Here is a 15685-nt window from a genome sequence, read left to right as displayed (position 1 = left end):
AGATATGGCAAACAGGTTCCAAAGACAGAGCAGACTTAAAAGTGATAGTGATTTTGAAATTCAGAAACATTCTGAAAGCTGAGAACAAAAGAACGAGGTAAGAATGAATAAACTTGACGATTTCCAAAGTTTTAAATGTATTGTAAACGTTTTGCAAAATTGCATTTTAATGCAGAACACTGAACTGCTTTCTGCTTTGCCAACTCAGGAAAAGAGCTCAGATTTCTTTCCAGTTCTTACCCCCCAGGAAGATGGCATATTTTTCATTATTATTTTTCACATGGAATCTCTGCACATGCAGGAGAGTTTTTCAACAAAGGAAAGGCTCACATTTCAAGTAGGGCTGTGGAAAATGTTCCATATCGTCAGGTCCTTGACACACTACATAGATGTGTCAGCATGTCTTTATAAGGATCTGGAACAGTCAGTCTTGGCAACAGAGCTAACCAGCAAACTCTTTGACCCCAAATTTCTCTAATTTGATAATGTTATCATGCATTTGACACAGGGTCACTGTTACTCTCTTACATATAGGAAACTTTTAGAAGAGAAACTGGGTAAAGCTTATTCAAGAGAAATCCAGTTTGAAGTGATAAGCTGGACCCTAAAACAAATACGTTGCAAATATCCTTTGTTTTATGGCTATGCTAGTTTTCTTATCTGCTGAGTGCAAGAGGATCTAAAATATGAGACAATTCTGACCGATCACTTGAAAACATGGTTCTGCTATTGAGAAGATCCATCTGAAAAAGCAAAAAGAAAAAACTAGTGTGAAAATATACCATTTGATTCAACATCGTGAAGCGTGAATGAGATTTGAATTTCCTTAGTAGCATCCCGAGTATAAAAGTTGGAATATAAACAAATCTGAATAAACCATGTTAATTCCAGATAATTCTATTTGCCAAAATTCTAATAAAAGCATCCATGTTCTGCTCTTTTTCCAAGCCTGGCAGAGACCACTCCAGACCCTCAGAGAATGCAAAAGAGTTCAAAAGTTCACTTGTTATTTGCACTTCAACACATTTGGTTAAAATAATGTTTCCAATCTTTCTGTACACCAGAAGTCACATATATTACCATTTTAAGACAAGAGAAAGTAGAGCACTTAAAAAAAAATTCAACGTGAACATTTTAAATGTATTTACGGGATTTAAGAATCAGTGTATCAATATATAAGGAGCAACTCTTCTCCAGAATACCTGACATTTTGTATGTAAAGCACATGAAGTATATCTGCATATATCCATGGTTATTTCTCTTTCTCCAAGCCCACTTAACTTAATTTTCTAGAAAATACTGCTTACACTTCTGAAATATTAACATAAAAAATGACTCGGACTTGCATAGCCTAGAACACACATTCCCACGCTGTGATTCAGTGGGTGGTTGACTAACTGGGGATTAGTGGCTCTGGGAGCCACAAAAAACCCTACAAGGAAGATGCAAAATCTAAAAAAAATCAGTGTGTTTTCTTTCCCATAAGAAAAATGGCTTAATTGTACCACCAAACCTTGTTTAAAATTGATTCTGTCTCCGTGTCCTTTCAGCAACCCCGGGAAGTTACGTGATCACAACTGTGAGGAAAAGGGCCCATAAAAAGTCTTTTGCGACAGGGTATTTGGCATAAGTTGCAAATCCACTGCATAGAGGTTTTGCAATCTATAATCACTAGAATCCTGAATCCCTGCCTACCTGTCAGTGTGGAAAACCAAAATAGGCTTTAGGAGTCTCGATGGTGAGGTCATCCATAAATCTACCACAGTAGCGCTCTCTCATGTTGATAGGCGTGTCCATCTCAGTTCAGCTTTCACGTTACTTCTTGCATACTTACCAGGGATTTTATTTTCAGGAACTCCAGCAGTTTCTGGTTTTCTGCTCATCTTCTGTGTGCCGTCAGCATCTAATTGTAGGGAACTCCTGCCACAGAGCTGAGTCTCTTGGGGGCTCTTGAGGTCATCTGCCAGTAGCCTTCATGGCTGGTTCATCTCTAACCCCAAGCCGCTTCAGTCTTGGAAGCGTCCAACAACAAACAGAGGCCTAACAAGCTGTCAGGTGTCCTTTTGGGCAATGTGAAACTTCAGACCCAAATTTCAAAGTCAGTGATGTCTGATCCTTATACCTTCTCCATTGCTTCCACACTTCCCCCTTCCCTGCTACACAGTCCTCCATTCAGACTTCTCTGAGGGCTCTTCTTTATATTTGAAATATCTCGGCACATGTCGGGGCAGCAAAGTTTGGTAGAGGAGAGAGCTTACTCTCAATAACAGTTAAGAGGAAAAAGTAAAGACCCTTTTGGCTTTGTGCAGCGTGAGACAAGTACAGCCCTCCGCCAGCACTCCTGCTGGCCTCACAGTGTTTGCAGAGTAAGGAGAAGGACAAGAATGGTCAAATCTCGTACAGGTTGGATGCTCTGGCGCTGACTCCCAGATGGGCTCAATTCTGCAGGTAGATAACGTCTCCATCCAGAGTCCAGCTGGATAAGTCAGTCTTGGCCTGACCACCCACTTTCAGAGGGACTTTTTTCCTTTCAAGCTGTGCATGACAATAAACTGCCTTTGGCATCTGAAAGCTCTCCATTCAGAATGTAATTACAAACTTCAAAACGGTGGTTAAAATGCCAATGAAGGACATGATTAGTTGCAAGCTTGCACATGTCTGTCTAACAACACACTGCAACAGCAACACACCATAACTTAGTAAATTGATCTAATCCATTCTCATTTTTACCACACTGTTGCAGCAGTTTGACTCAACCAGCCTTGTTGTATACCTTCAGGTCAATTCAGGCGTGGATGACAGAAGTTGAAGTTGCTATACTGAAGGTAGCTCTCTGAGGCCAATTTATCTGCCAGAATTACCATTTGCAACAGGAGCAGGCTCAATTTCGGCATGTGAGGCTTCTCGCATGTGTACCAGTCTTCAGTGTGCTTCCACTTCAGCAGCTCTGCTTTGGTTTCCCGTCACTGAGTTAGCTCTGGTATGCATTACTAAAACTACTCTCATGACTGCTTCTGCCAGAAGTCCCTAACATTAAGAGAGCTTCTCACCACCCCTTCTCACTTTTCACAGGACATCCTCTGTCCTAGAATTGCCCCAGGACTCTGCTGAAGAAAAGAAGCTCTTGAGCAACTTGTAGAACGCCTCCTCCATTGTTTCGGAAGAATTCTTTTCGCTGCATTCCTCAGGCTGTCATGAATCTTCCTCTTGCACAACCAGCTCTTCCAGCTTCAGCAGAGCTGGACCTGCGATCTCTACCTTCCAACACAGCAGTCGCACGTACATGCTAAAAGATTCTTAGAGTTAAGAAGACAGGTTCTGGAAAGTAAGACAAAGCAGGAGCACACCAGTCCACCTTGCCCATTTATTATGAGGCAGTCTTTAATTAAGTACTAATTTTTTGATACTGCCATTTCATTTCTCTACTATATTTTGGATCTAGTTGTAAGAACATGCTAAAAGCAGGAGCTGTATGTAGTATGCAATATTTGTTTTCTCTAGATGTTTACTGGAGAAAGTTAACTTTTCGTTTTTTGGGATCGTTTCCATTAAACAAAGTAGCAGCAACTTTTAATTCAATAGCCCAGTTTTTTATTCACTAATTTTTTAACCTATCAAGTGAAAAATGATGAATGTTCCCACAGTTAGTTGATTGGTTCACCATTCTTCCAAACTTGCAAGTACATTGGGGGAAAATAAAGTAATTTTCCTGTTCTAGAAGTTAGGCTTGAATGCAACAATTTGTGTATTTCTTGCATGATATGGTTTAGTTGATTTGCCAAAGTTACAGGATGAGGAATAAAGACAGAGTGGATAATAAGAAATGAGAGCCTACTAAATGTCCTTCAAGCAACTAGAATGTAACATTCCTTTGCTAAAAAGAGTAATATTATATAGTTTAGGCAAAAATTCTTAGACTACGTTATTAGATGGGAAAAAAAAAATCTTACATAATTTGTTCTTATGTAAGACTGTGAAACAAATAGTTCCAGTGTTGTAAAATATTTTCAATTTGGGCAAATTGAAGGAAGGTCTCTTCTTTGTGGCCCATTTCTGTTGCAAACTACATACGTGCTTGACTGTGTGCATACAAACAGGGCCTAAATATTGTAAACATAAACAGCTAGCTGCTATCATACTATAAAATAATTACCCATAAAGTAGTGAGTGGGGATTTCTTTAGAGCCCTTATAAATACTCAGTCCAGTAAAAACTAGTGAGAGTTGTAAGAACCCATTAACATACATTAAACATACAGTAAAAATTGTGGAATATATTTGCAAATTGAAGGTGCTTGTTCTTTGCCTCTAATATCTGAAAATTTTCCTTAGTTTTATATATAGGTTGGTTTAAAATAAAATTGCAATTAGTTTACATGCACACATTTTTTATGTAAGTTTTGTTTGCTAAAGCTGAGACTGCTCTGTTCCTTGGAACCATTTCGTTGCAGAGAAGACATACAACACAGGCAGAGATAGATCATCTGGGCAGCTAAAGTACATCTAGTCAACACAGTAGCTCTGTTGCAATTTTATGCATTTCCGTAGTCACGGTGGGTGTAGAAGAGCCTGTTTATGGAAATATAGAATAGTAGAGGAATTATATGTAGGCATATACATATATATCTTTGTGTGTGTATGCACATACACATGTCTACACTTTTTATGAAACAGAAATGATCCCTGTTGCTGAAGCCTGGGGAGATGATCTGGTGTGGCAGGAATGTCAAAATCACTGGATACACCCTTTCCAGCAACAGGCAGAAAGGGAGGCTAATAGCTACTTTATACTGAAAGATACTGTTGCTGCCACCATCAGTAAAATGTGTTTTACTTCTAGAGGATAAGCGAACAGACTTTTTAAAAGGCAAATACTAAAACTAACTTGGGCTTCTCCCATGCTGGACTGCATTCTGGCAGGTGAAAAGGAATTGACTGCAAATCTGTTCTGTGATGGTTGCCTCAGTGGAAACGATGATACTTGCTGGATGCTAATGAAATGCAATCTTAACTGAGTTTGTTTCCTAAATATGAAAAAAACTTGGGAGCAGAATTTATTGGGAGAAAATGTTGCTGCATGAAGGCAGACAACATTTTAATGACAGTTCCTTACTAATGCTTTATTAAATGTCCATAAAATGACACCACCACAACCCCAGCCACATTCTATAATCATAGAAGTCTTTGATTAAGAACCCCTGTTCAACTGGCTGAGAAAAGAGATGAAAAAAAGACACTCTCCTGGAATGGTATAATATTTGCCCGAACAATTAACATTAATTTTTAATGAATCTTCAAAGACCTCAGCAGCGTCAAGTAAAATGGAGTTCTTTGAATCGTAGAATAGTTTGGGTTGGAAGGGACCTTTAAAGGTCATCTAGTCCAACCCTGCTGCCGTGGGCAGGGACATCTTCAACTAGATCAGGTTGCTCAGAGCCCCGTCCAACCTGACCTTGAAGGTTTCCAGGGATGGGGCATCTACCACCTCTCTGGGCAACCTGTGCCAGTGTCTCACCACCCCCATTGTAAAAAATTTCTTCCTTGTATCTAGTCTAAATCTACCCTCTTTTATTTTAAAACCATTCCCCCTTGTCCTGTCACAGCAGGCCCTGCTAACAACGCTGTCCCCTTTAAGTATTGAAAGGCCATAATCAGGTCTCCCCAGAGCCTTCTCTTTTCCAGGCTGACAACCCCAACTCTCTCAGCTTTTCCTCACATTTCATCCCTCTGATCATTTTTGTGGCCCTCCTCTGGACCAGCTCCAATAGGTTCATGTCTTTCTTGTGCTGAGGGCTCCAGAGCTGGACGCCCTCCAGGTGGAGTACAGGGGGAGAGTAGAGGGGCAGAATCACCTCCCTCAACCTGCTGGCCACGCTTCTTTTGATGCAGCCCAGGATACGGTTGGCCTTCTGGGCTGTGAGCGCACATTGCTGGCTCATGTCGAGCTTCTCATCCACCAGTACCCCCAAGTCCTTCTCGGCAGGGCTGCTCTCAATCGCTTCCTCCCCCAGCCTGTATCGGTACCAAGGGTTGCCCTGACCCAGGTGCAGGACCTTGCGCTTGGCCTTGTTGAACCTTGTGAGGTTCAAACGGGCCCACTTCTCAAGCTTGTCCAGGTCCCTCTGGATGGCATCCCGTCCCTCAGGCATGTCGACTGCACCACTCAGCTTGGTGTCATCTGCGAACTTGCTGAGGGTGCACTCGATCCCACTGTCTATGTCATTGATGAAGATATTAAACAGTATTGGTCCCAGTACAGACCCCTGAGGGACACCACTTGTCACCAATCTCCATCTGGACATTGAGCCGTTGGCCACTACCTTCTGGATGTGACCACCCAGCCAATTCCTCATCCACCGAATCCATCCATCTATCAAATCCGTATCTCTGCAATTTAGAGAGAAGGATGTTGTGGGAGACCGTGTCAAAGGCCTTACAGAAGTGCACATAGATGACATCCGTAGCTCTTCCCTTGTCCACTGATGTAGTCAGTCCATCATAGAAGGCCACTAGGTTGATCAGGCAAGACTTGCTCTCGGTGAAGCCGTGCTGGCTGTCTCGGATCACCTCTCTGTCCTCCATGTGCCTTAGCATAGCTTCTGGGAGGATCTGTTCCATGATCTTCCCAGGCACAGATGTGAGGCTGACAGGTCGGTAATTCCCAGGGTCCTCCTTTCTACCTTTTTTAAAAATGGGTGCAGTGTTTCACTTTTCCCAGTCACCGGGGACTTCACCTGACTGCCATGACTTTTCAAATATCATGGAGGATTGCTGTTCCTGTATCACCAAACATACACGCCTTAGCGAGCTAGACCTGTTTTGAGTGCTCACAACTTGAGTTGTGCTTCATTCACCAAGAAGGACAACGGAGTTTGTTTCATTTCCCTCTCCCTGCCAACCAAACTACTGGATCCCAGTTATCTAGAACCACACAGCAAAAGGGATGGAGGAATAACTGCAAAATGCACCTATAGACTCTGCATCCTTGAAAAAAAACCATTACAGCAAGCAGCTTACCTCTCTTCCTATTGTGAGCAATTGACAGTGACTGCAGATCTTTTGACCAGCTTAGTTGAAATGGAGTTCAGAATAGCAATATAAACCTAGCTTCATCAAATATGCACCTACTTTGGAGGCTTCAGAACAAAACATCCAGTAATTATACTGCTCAAGCCTCACAAGGTGTCTCAATGGACACTTGGAATGGGTGTGTTTTTCATCCAGGCTACTGACGTAGCGATAGCATAGCATCGTCCTGCAGCGGTTCCCTGCCTCGCTTACTGCTCTGCCTTCCTTCTGCTCTGCTGGACATTCATCCTTTCCTCCTTCCCCCTCACTGCTCTTTCCCTGAACTGGAGCCCTGGCTGACAATGGGACTCACAGAGGCCCTGGAGGAAGCAGAGGGAAGTCACAGATGAGATAAATGTGGCTAGAGAAGTACTGGAGAAGATGGTGATAGTGGGGTGGTAGAATTGTGGAGCCGGGGCCATGATACTGATGGTGGGGCTGTAACACCACAACAGCGTGGTTTGCAAAGGAAGGACTTGTCACTGACCAACACCACTGGGTTACATGGGGTACCGCCACTCACCTGACACAGGCAGTCTCTGCGTCCCTGCTTGCTAGGGGAAGAGCAGAAAGCACGGAAGTACACACCAGCCTAGGGGAAGCAGAGCTTAAGCGCCGAGTCAAGCTATGGTCCTTTAGGGGTGGGTGAAAGAAAAAAAAAGCCTTGCCGTTTTCTCCTCTGCTGAAGGAAAGGAGGCTGGGAAGAAGCAGATAAGAAGATAAGTACAGTTGCTGACACAAGCCCAGGCACAGGACGCACATTAGGTTTCCTCTTGATACACTTTTGCCAGAGGTTCCCTGTGCTACAGGAGAACTCGGCAGCTTACACCATAGAGGTGCGGGCCCCTGTCTCTCCTTGTTGAAGTGACAGGTGCTCTAACTTCCATCTTCACTGCCGAGCCCAGCATACAACATGATGATATGGGGGTCTGATGGGGCAGGGAGCAGTGAAAGCCACAAGCTGGGGAAAGGGCAAGGTCTCAGGTCTTCCAACGGGGGAAATCTTGTCCGCCTTCTGAGCAGGAAAACTGCTGTGGGGGGTTCAGGGCCCGCTGTGTGGAGCGGGGCCACCTGGCACAGCAATGGGCTTCCTACTCAGCTTCCTGACAGGGTTCAGTGATAGGCCCCTGCGCACTAGTGCCCGCTGCAGACACCACCTCACGCTGGGACAGCGGCACCCTGCAAGCGTCTCTGGGAGTCTCTGTTGGAAAAAAAGGGAGAAGGTGAGGTGCTGTCTCCCTGGGCTGGGAGAGGGAACCAAGGGGACTTCCAGCCAGCCCCGCTCTGTGGCTGGTGCCACCAGCTGCAGTACAGTCTGGCCCTGACCTGATGCGCCTGCAGCCCGCTCCTCCATCCCGTCACCGCCCAGCCCTGCTGAGCAGCGGCTCCGTCTCCCAGCGGCAGGCAGCAGCCCTTCCCCACCCGGAGCTGCTTCCGGCCTCCATCAGATACAGCTCCTTGTTCCTGTGAGTTGGCCCAGGCCCCAGCAAGAACCGCTTCCTCTCTCGTTTCTGCACCGCTCTCCTCCAGCCCCTCGTGAAATCAGCTAGCAAAACATACACACCTTAGTTTTCAGTCCCTACTTTGCTCTGTTACGGAGTAAAGAATGGGTAAAGAAAAAAAATTGACACTTACCCTCCGAGCTTGAGTGTTTTGTCAAGACCAAATCAGCTGCACTGCAAAGCAGTAACTTGCACTGTAATAACCTGCAATCACTCTGCTGAAAAATCCTGAAAATTCCCTGGTGAAATTTCCTGAAATCTCCGATAGCTATTGCACAACTCTGGAAACCATCCTTAATTCCCGTTTGCTTCTCCCAGCAGGGAGATACGTCACACGACACTGGTAGTGCCTGTACTGACCACTGAAGGCAAGAGATGAATTTCAAATGGAAACATTTCTGCTAGAATAGCTATTTAATCAAATAGAATTCAAGGTCATCCAGAGGTTGGAGGTTGAGGCTAGGTAGATGTCAGAACTAAAATAAATGCATTTAAAAGAAGTACTACTGAGTAACTTAGTGTGGTGCCACAATTTCTTACATGGCAAACCCTCCATTATGGCTGCCTGGTTCAAGTCTTGATGTCTAAATTTAGAAAAACAGGAAAAAGGGCTGAGGCAGGACTAGCATAGTTTTTGGCTGATGTTACATTATACTTGAATATATTTATTTTCTTTAAGAATGGGACAAAAGACTACCATTAAGACATGAAGTTTTAGAGAACCTTCCACCACAGAATGGATTGCGTTCTTAATTTGGAGAAACTTCATTTTATTAGAAATGTCATAGAGATGTGCAGCAGTGACCAGCATTCTGAAGCTTCCAGCAGGATGTCATCACGTCTTTTTAAGTTTAAAGTCCCTTTTCAGAAAAGCTGTATATAAAATGCTTGTTGCTGAGTGAGTATAAATCAGTAGTTTTGATATCAACTTTCACTCCAAAGCAGAAATTCTTTGAGGCTGGTGTGAACCAACATGTCCACATCCTTGAACACCTTTCTCTTGCTATGTTCTTTATTTACATAGCTTGAAATAATAGTTTTATACTGTCTCAAGTTTAGCTTTCTACTCTTGCCCCATCTTTTTCACCCAGTCAAGCCTATTTCCAACTGCTCACTCTGACCCTGCCTGAAATTGTATCTTTAATCATGCCTGGTCCTTTTCTGCCCCGTACATTACTAAAATCCTTGTGATTCAGATCACGAGAGATGACCTTTAACTCTCCCTTCTTTTTTTTTTTTGTCTTTTACCTGTTGACTACTTTCTCTAGCATTTTAAGACTCTGTTTCTTAAATTATGGAAAACTTTAATTTTCTTTAGGTATTTATGAAAGCCAAGAGATTTTTTTTTTTTTTTAAAAAAAAAAAAAGGCTGGAGACAGCCTTATAAAGTAAAATTCTGTCCAGGTATCTACAATTTCCCAACATGATTATTTTACCTCCAGCTTAAGTCTCCATTTCCAACTCTTAAAATGCACATACACAGTTCAGCTATAAGGATTTTTCTTTTTCTTTTGTGACACGACCGTTAGTTACTCAAATTCTTCTGTCATCGTTACATTTTTGGTATCAAGGACCTATTTAGGGACGAATTTTTGATCTGCTTAAGCAGCGAGGTTCCTTTATGAGGGTTGTGGTAATACAGATGTTGAAAAGTGGTTAGCATTGGTACTATATTATATATCATTTGCACCCGTGAAGTATCCCTCCTCACCACTCTCCCAATCCTAGTAAACCTGTTACACTTTCCATACTCACAAGTTACTACCTTGTTTTTTCCATTGGCACTGTCTGAAGGAGCTATGAATTCCCATGTCAACACCTTGGACATAGCCCTAGATACTGGCTTGTTGTTGACTGACTGAAGACTCTACAAACGGCTGTGGTTGGATCTCAGTGTATCGCTGCTCAAACCCTCCCTTTTAAATTGATATTACCTTGACACCTCATCCATCAAAAAAGAACAGTCCAGAAAGTTCTCTTCTCCAAGACAGCCAGGGATGCTTTTAAAATGAAAATCTCATTTCATGCCACAATCTGTTGACTTAATTACTACAATCGATTATATTGGCAGTGCCTTGTATTGAAGCAGTTTTATTGAAAAGATTGATTTTTTTTTCATAAATAAAAAAGGATATATTTTAAACTTTTTTCACACATGAACATAAAAACTCTGAAAGCTTTTAGAAATGAAAATTAACGATACAAAAATTAGGCTATCAATGTTAAATACTTAAATTTTTCTTACTACTAACTGAAATACATTTATATCTTCTATCAGTATAAAAATCTTCATAATAAGGGGTAATACAACATGAATATTTCCTTTAACTGAACATATTCACATTTTCAATACATAGCTATTTCCAGCAAGTCTCATCAGTCTATGCCTTTCTCTTTCGTGCAGTTCCATTAAGTTCTGAAGGGGACATTTGCAGTGGTTGCTGCTGCAGGTGCTGTTGCTGATGCTGCTGTTGCTGCTGCTGCTGTTGCTGCTGCTGCTGCTTCTTTGTGGGAGAGGAGATCCATTCTTCTGAGCTAACGAAAAACATAGCACAGTAGCTTATAAACCAAGCCCTTTTTTCTATGTATATATTGTGTCTTTTTAAAACTTTTTTATATATATATTTTTGATATTAATTGATGCAAAAGCACAGAGCTCCCACAGCATAAATATTATAAACCCTATATTTGTGCACAGCTTCTTATTCTTGTAATTATTTTGTTAAAATTAGGAATAGCATCGGGCTAATATTAGATCGTTTAAATACATAACCACTTAAGTTCTCTACATGTGGATAAAAATAGAAAATAACAACAAATATAAATAATAGAGGCATAGTAATATAGTGGAAACTCATTCTGAGATTTACAGAACACAACTGAATAACATTTAAATAATCTCAAAAATACGACCACAGTTCAGCTCAGACAATTATGCAGTCATGAGAAGAGACATGAGAAATGGAAAGTCAGTTCCATGTCATTTTAAAGACACAGACTTACAGATTTCCCTGATTTTTTTTTGTGTGTACAAATGTTCATTAGCTACAGAGGCAATGCAGAAGTAGATACACAAGTAAAGCGATAGCTGTGTTAAATACTTTACCACCAGAGCTCACCTCATACAGTTACTTAGAAAAAGTTAAGCAAGAATGATTCTTTCTCTATTCTGTAAGAATGATTCTTTCTCTGTTCATCTGCTCAGTATTTGACATCAAACCTTAAAAGAGTTTACAGACCAAGCTATCTCAAATATTTCTGGGGTGTAACAGGGTTGAATATACCAGAAAATACAGGGAATGTGAATGCACAAAGATGCCATCAATCAGTTCATAAAGAGAAACAGAATTAGAATTAGCAAGCAAATCTTTGTATGAAGCTTAAATAAGAGCAGAAACTTTAAAGGAAATAAAAATTACCTTGAAAATCAGCCTTATGCAAACTCTACTCATTGTTGTTATTGTATACAAATACGAATTAAAAAAAAAATCTCCCATGCAAAAAAAACAAACGCGTTTTTGGTTTGAATTCAGGATATGGGAAAGTAGTGACTAGATTCAGAATTGACTTACCTATACAATTTTTTTACTGTTTCTCTTCGCATTCTTTTGGGAGGGATGGGGGTGTCAGACATATCTAACATTATAGGCTGAAGTAATGATTCAGTGACTTTATCTGATGGAGTCATACCTATGAAAAAGTTGCAAGTAAGAACAAATTTTAAAAAATATTAATCCTATTGGTTATATATGGGTCCTGTAACAGTAGTGTTAAACCTTTGAAGTAAGGCTTTAGACATGTCATAAATTTTATAGCTACCTTATGTCTGAAACGGACTTCAAAGATGACAGGTAAAAACATTTGCTTTATTTATAGTTGTCACAGAGTAAATGTTGTTTTTTTAAATATATTTTGAAATATCATAAGTTATTTGATATTGACATAAAAAACATTTCTAACTGAGAAATACTATACTTGCAGAATTAGGGGTGTTTCTTTTTGTAGTACAATGTTTTGATTGCGTTTCCTTAGCAAAAGCAATTCAGCTCTTTACTACGCAGCCATTTCAAAAAGAATGTCAATGTTCTCTTCCTCTGGGCCAGCCAGACTAACAGTTATATAATCTCGTATTAGTGAGATCATAGTTTCATGTTCACAAGACACTAACTGACCACATTTTTATTGTCTGAACACATTACAGGGCAGTGCTGGTCTAGGCAATATCCACAGCATCATACTACATACAATTTTTCTGTTCTTTCCCTAAAACGAGACATCTCTAAGCTCTTAATTAATTTTAACAATCTTCCTTCATAGTTTGAACTTGTTAGTTTGCAAGAGTAGAATACATCTGGATGCACTTAACAGTTCCCCTCCTTTAGGACACCAAAAATATAATACAATAACCTACCCAATTTTTGTTCTATTATCTTGAGACTTTTCTCTTGTTCGGCAAGTTCCTGTTTTTTCTTTTGCACTTCTGGAGTGTTAAGTGACTGCAAATGTGAATCAAGGTCCTTATTCACATTATCAAGTTTCACCACTGCTGCACGGTATTGCTGAAGAAGATCTAATTGAAGAATAAAGTAGTAAAACACAGAACAGTAAATAAGTGGTCATTTTGAGTTGGAAGATTACCAGATACAATCCAGACAATGTATAAGATTCGCAAGAAAACGTATCTTTCAAAAAGCACAACTTAAAAAAACCCACCCAAACTTATAGTGGACCGGTGGCTGTTCTTAAAATGACTGTAAAGACAGACTGATTTCTCTTTTCTTTTTGAGCCCATATCTTAAATCACAGTAAAGTACCAGAGAACTCTGAAAATGACATGGCAAACAGGTATTTCTTTACACATCTTGTCGCTTCTGTGCTCCAAACTGAATTCTCTACCTTTGATGGCATTAAGTGTGCTTGTAGTATGTTTTGCTTTTAAGGCTACAAAGCTGAAGCTTGCATTACTGACTTGAATTCTAGTCCGCCTTGTGGAACAAGAGAACATTTACTGAGTTTCACTTTGTCCCACCTTTGGAAATTTAAACAAGGAGACAGCAGTAGACTCATGTAAACAAGGGCATATTTTGCTGACAAACTTTGTTCCTCTTTTAACATATGAGACAAACAATTTTTCTTTGTCCAGGCATTGAATAAATATGTCAAGTAATAAAGAAAGGTTTCAAGCATGTTAGCCCAGGCTCATTCATTTTACTTTGTGGTGACTATGAGGTAGCTTGCACAAAGCTTAACTGAACACTGAATTACCTTACACTTGCCACAGGGTGAAAGCGTTTGCATAGATAGTTACCGCAGACTGACAAAAGGCACTGTAAATTCTTAGTATGGTTTATTTTAGAAGTACCGTGTCAGTGTAATCACAGTTAAGTGACTACTTTCCTTTTATGCTACAAACATAGAAGAGGAGCAAGACACAACTAATGTTAAGGCTGAAATTCAGTTCAAAACAAGTCTTGTGTAATGAGGTGCTATCCTTTATATGGAATTTCACTATTATTTTCCTTTAAATGTCTAGTAACTATCCAAGTGAAATTAAAACATGCCCTTTTCTTCTACCATGATTGTTCCTGTACTAAATTATAGACAATTCCAATTTAATTCACATTGGGTAATAATTGAGTTCAACAATTGAAAATGTGTTGATAGACAAATATACAGTGTGCTAAAACCAGCATATTTTAGTCTGCAGCCGAAATGCTTACTATGTTTTACCTACAATGTAATATATTTTTACTGAAATGCCTAGGAAAGATCTTTTTAGCCTTTTTTCTCCCTCAACTGGTCAACGTTAAATGGTTTGCTCATATAGAAGGCTATTTCAATAGGTACATATGTTGTCTCTCTCTTGTTCTCCCCCCACCCCTCTCCATTGCACTTATCTAGGAATACTGTCACGGAAAAACTTCATGACCTTTCTTTTGAAAATTAAGTATTTAAGAACAACCTTATTTATGAATAAGACTTTTCAATGTTTTACAAATCAGTCAGATCAGCTGTTACATGTCAGAAGCTGCCATCTTTTAACTTCATTTATAACCTTTATTCTGAAAGGAAAAATCCAAGCACAAAATGAAATGTAAGCGATCCCACAGGAAATATAAGGTATCTTCTTGTTAGGGAAATAATGTAGATGTTGTTGTGCGTGACTCTGATGAGAACAGGAATTTTTCTATCACTGCTTCATAGAGCTTACTTGCACAGTAAGAAATTCTAAACTGATTTATGGTGTTTCCGGAGGAAAAGACCTGAAACTTCTGTTTTTCAAAGATGCTGGAATTCAATCAGCTCAAGCTTCTCATGCCTGCTGTTTGAATGATTACCACTGCTTATACTCTTTCTTTAATAAGACTAAGAAAAAGGGGGAATACCTCTTTTTTTTTTTTCCCCAGGAAATTTAACAGCTATAAGCTTTTAAGAAAAGGGAAATTCATAAATAGGACATTGTACAGGTTGTATTTCTTAAAATAACTTTATGCTAAATTGAAGTTTTCCTTTTTATATTACATAAGAGAATAACAAACATAGGCAAGCAATATAATTCTGGAAGTTCTATGTTTTCATGACTTCATTAACCCACCTATCTGTCCAGAGAAAGTAAAGTAAAGTTTTGGTATGGGTGCTCCAAATACCATTCCTCTGAGTTTGTCCATTGGAGGAGCTTTATTCTGAAGGCCTCCAAATTTTCCATTGCTGCGAATCCTGTCTCCTTCCCTAGTCAGCAAAGTAGGGCAATCTGTAATTTTTACAACCTACACAGGTATAAAAAGTGATACTAAATTAGTAACTCCAGGCAAAAAAAAACCACAAAACCCACAACCAAAAAATCTAAGTTTTCAAGCAATGCTGTTGTGAAGCTTTGTATCTTTCAACTATGATGCAGCTTGTTCTCTAATGAGAACGTATTTTATGAAGTTACAAGTCATGACTTTTGCTTTCAAGTAATAGAATGCATATATTAAAATTAAACAGTACCGTCGATAATTATGAAGATTAGATTTTTCAGGGTTTTTTGTGTCTTCGGATTTTAATAGAACTCTGGAGGCAGAATTTAGATCTATACTGGGAAAAAGCTAATTATCAACATACACTATGAAGTAA

General features: G+C 40.0%; 1 protein-coding gene across 9 annotated transcripts in view; it reads right to left on the bottom strand.

Annotated features, from left to right (window-relative positions):
* Positions 1-9927: 9927 nt before the first annotated feature.
* The window catches only part of SMCHD1 (structural maintenance of chromosomes flexible hinge domain containing 1), an 88687-nt gene continuing 82929 nt past the window's right edge, over positions 9928-15685 (bottom strand). For 7 of the 9 annotated variants that reach the window (XM_075142033.1, XM_075142036.1, XM_075142035.1 and 4 more), the window contains 4 exons: positions 15165-15336; positions 12981-13139; positions 12142-12259; positions 9928-11104 (listed from right to left, as the gene is read on the bottom strand). In XM_075142033.1, the coding sequence (XP_074998134.1) occupies positions 10951-11104; positions 12142-12259; positions 12981-13139; positions 15165-15336 (603 nt within the window). In that variant the 3' untranslated portion in view covers positions 9928-10950. Of the gene's footprint in view, positions 11105-12141; positions 12260-12980; positions 13140-15164; positions 15337-15685 lie in introns of those variants that run through there. The other 2 variants (XR_012672364.1, XR_012672363.1) reach the window with 2 other exon arrangements.

Source organism: Calonectris borealis, chromosome 2 (genome assembly GCF_964195595.1).
Source record: "Calonectris borealis chromosome 2, bCalBor7.hap1.2, whole genome shotgun sequence".
NCBI lineage: Eukaryota > Metazoa > Chordata > Aves > Procellariiformes > Procellariidae > Calonectris > Calonectris borealis.
Note: the sequence above shows the minus strand (reverse complement) of the source record. Positions and strands in the feature narration are given on the sequence as shown.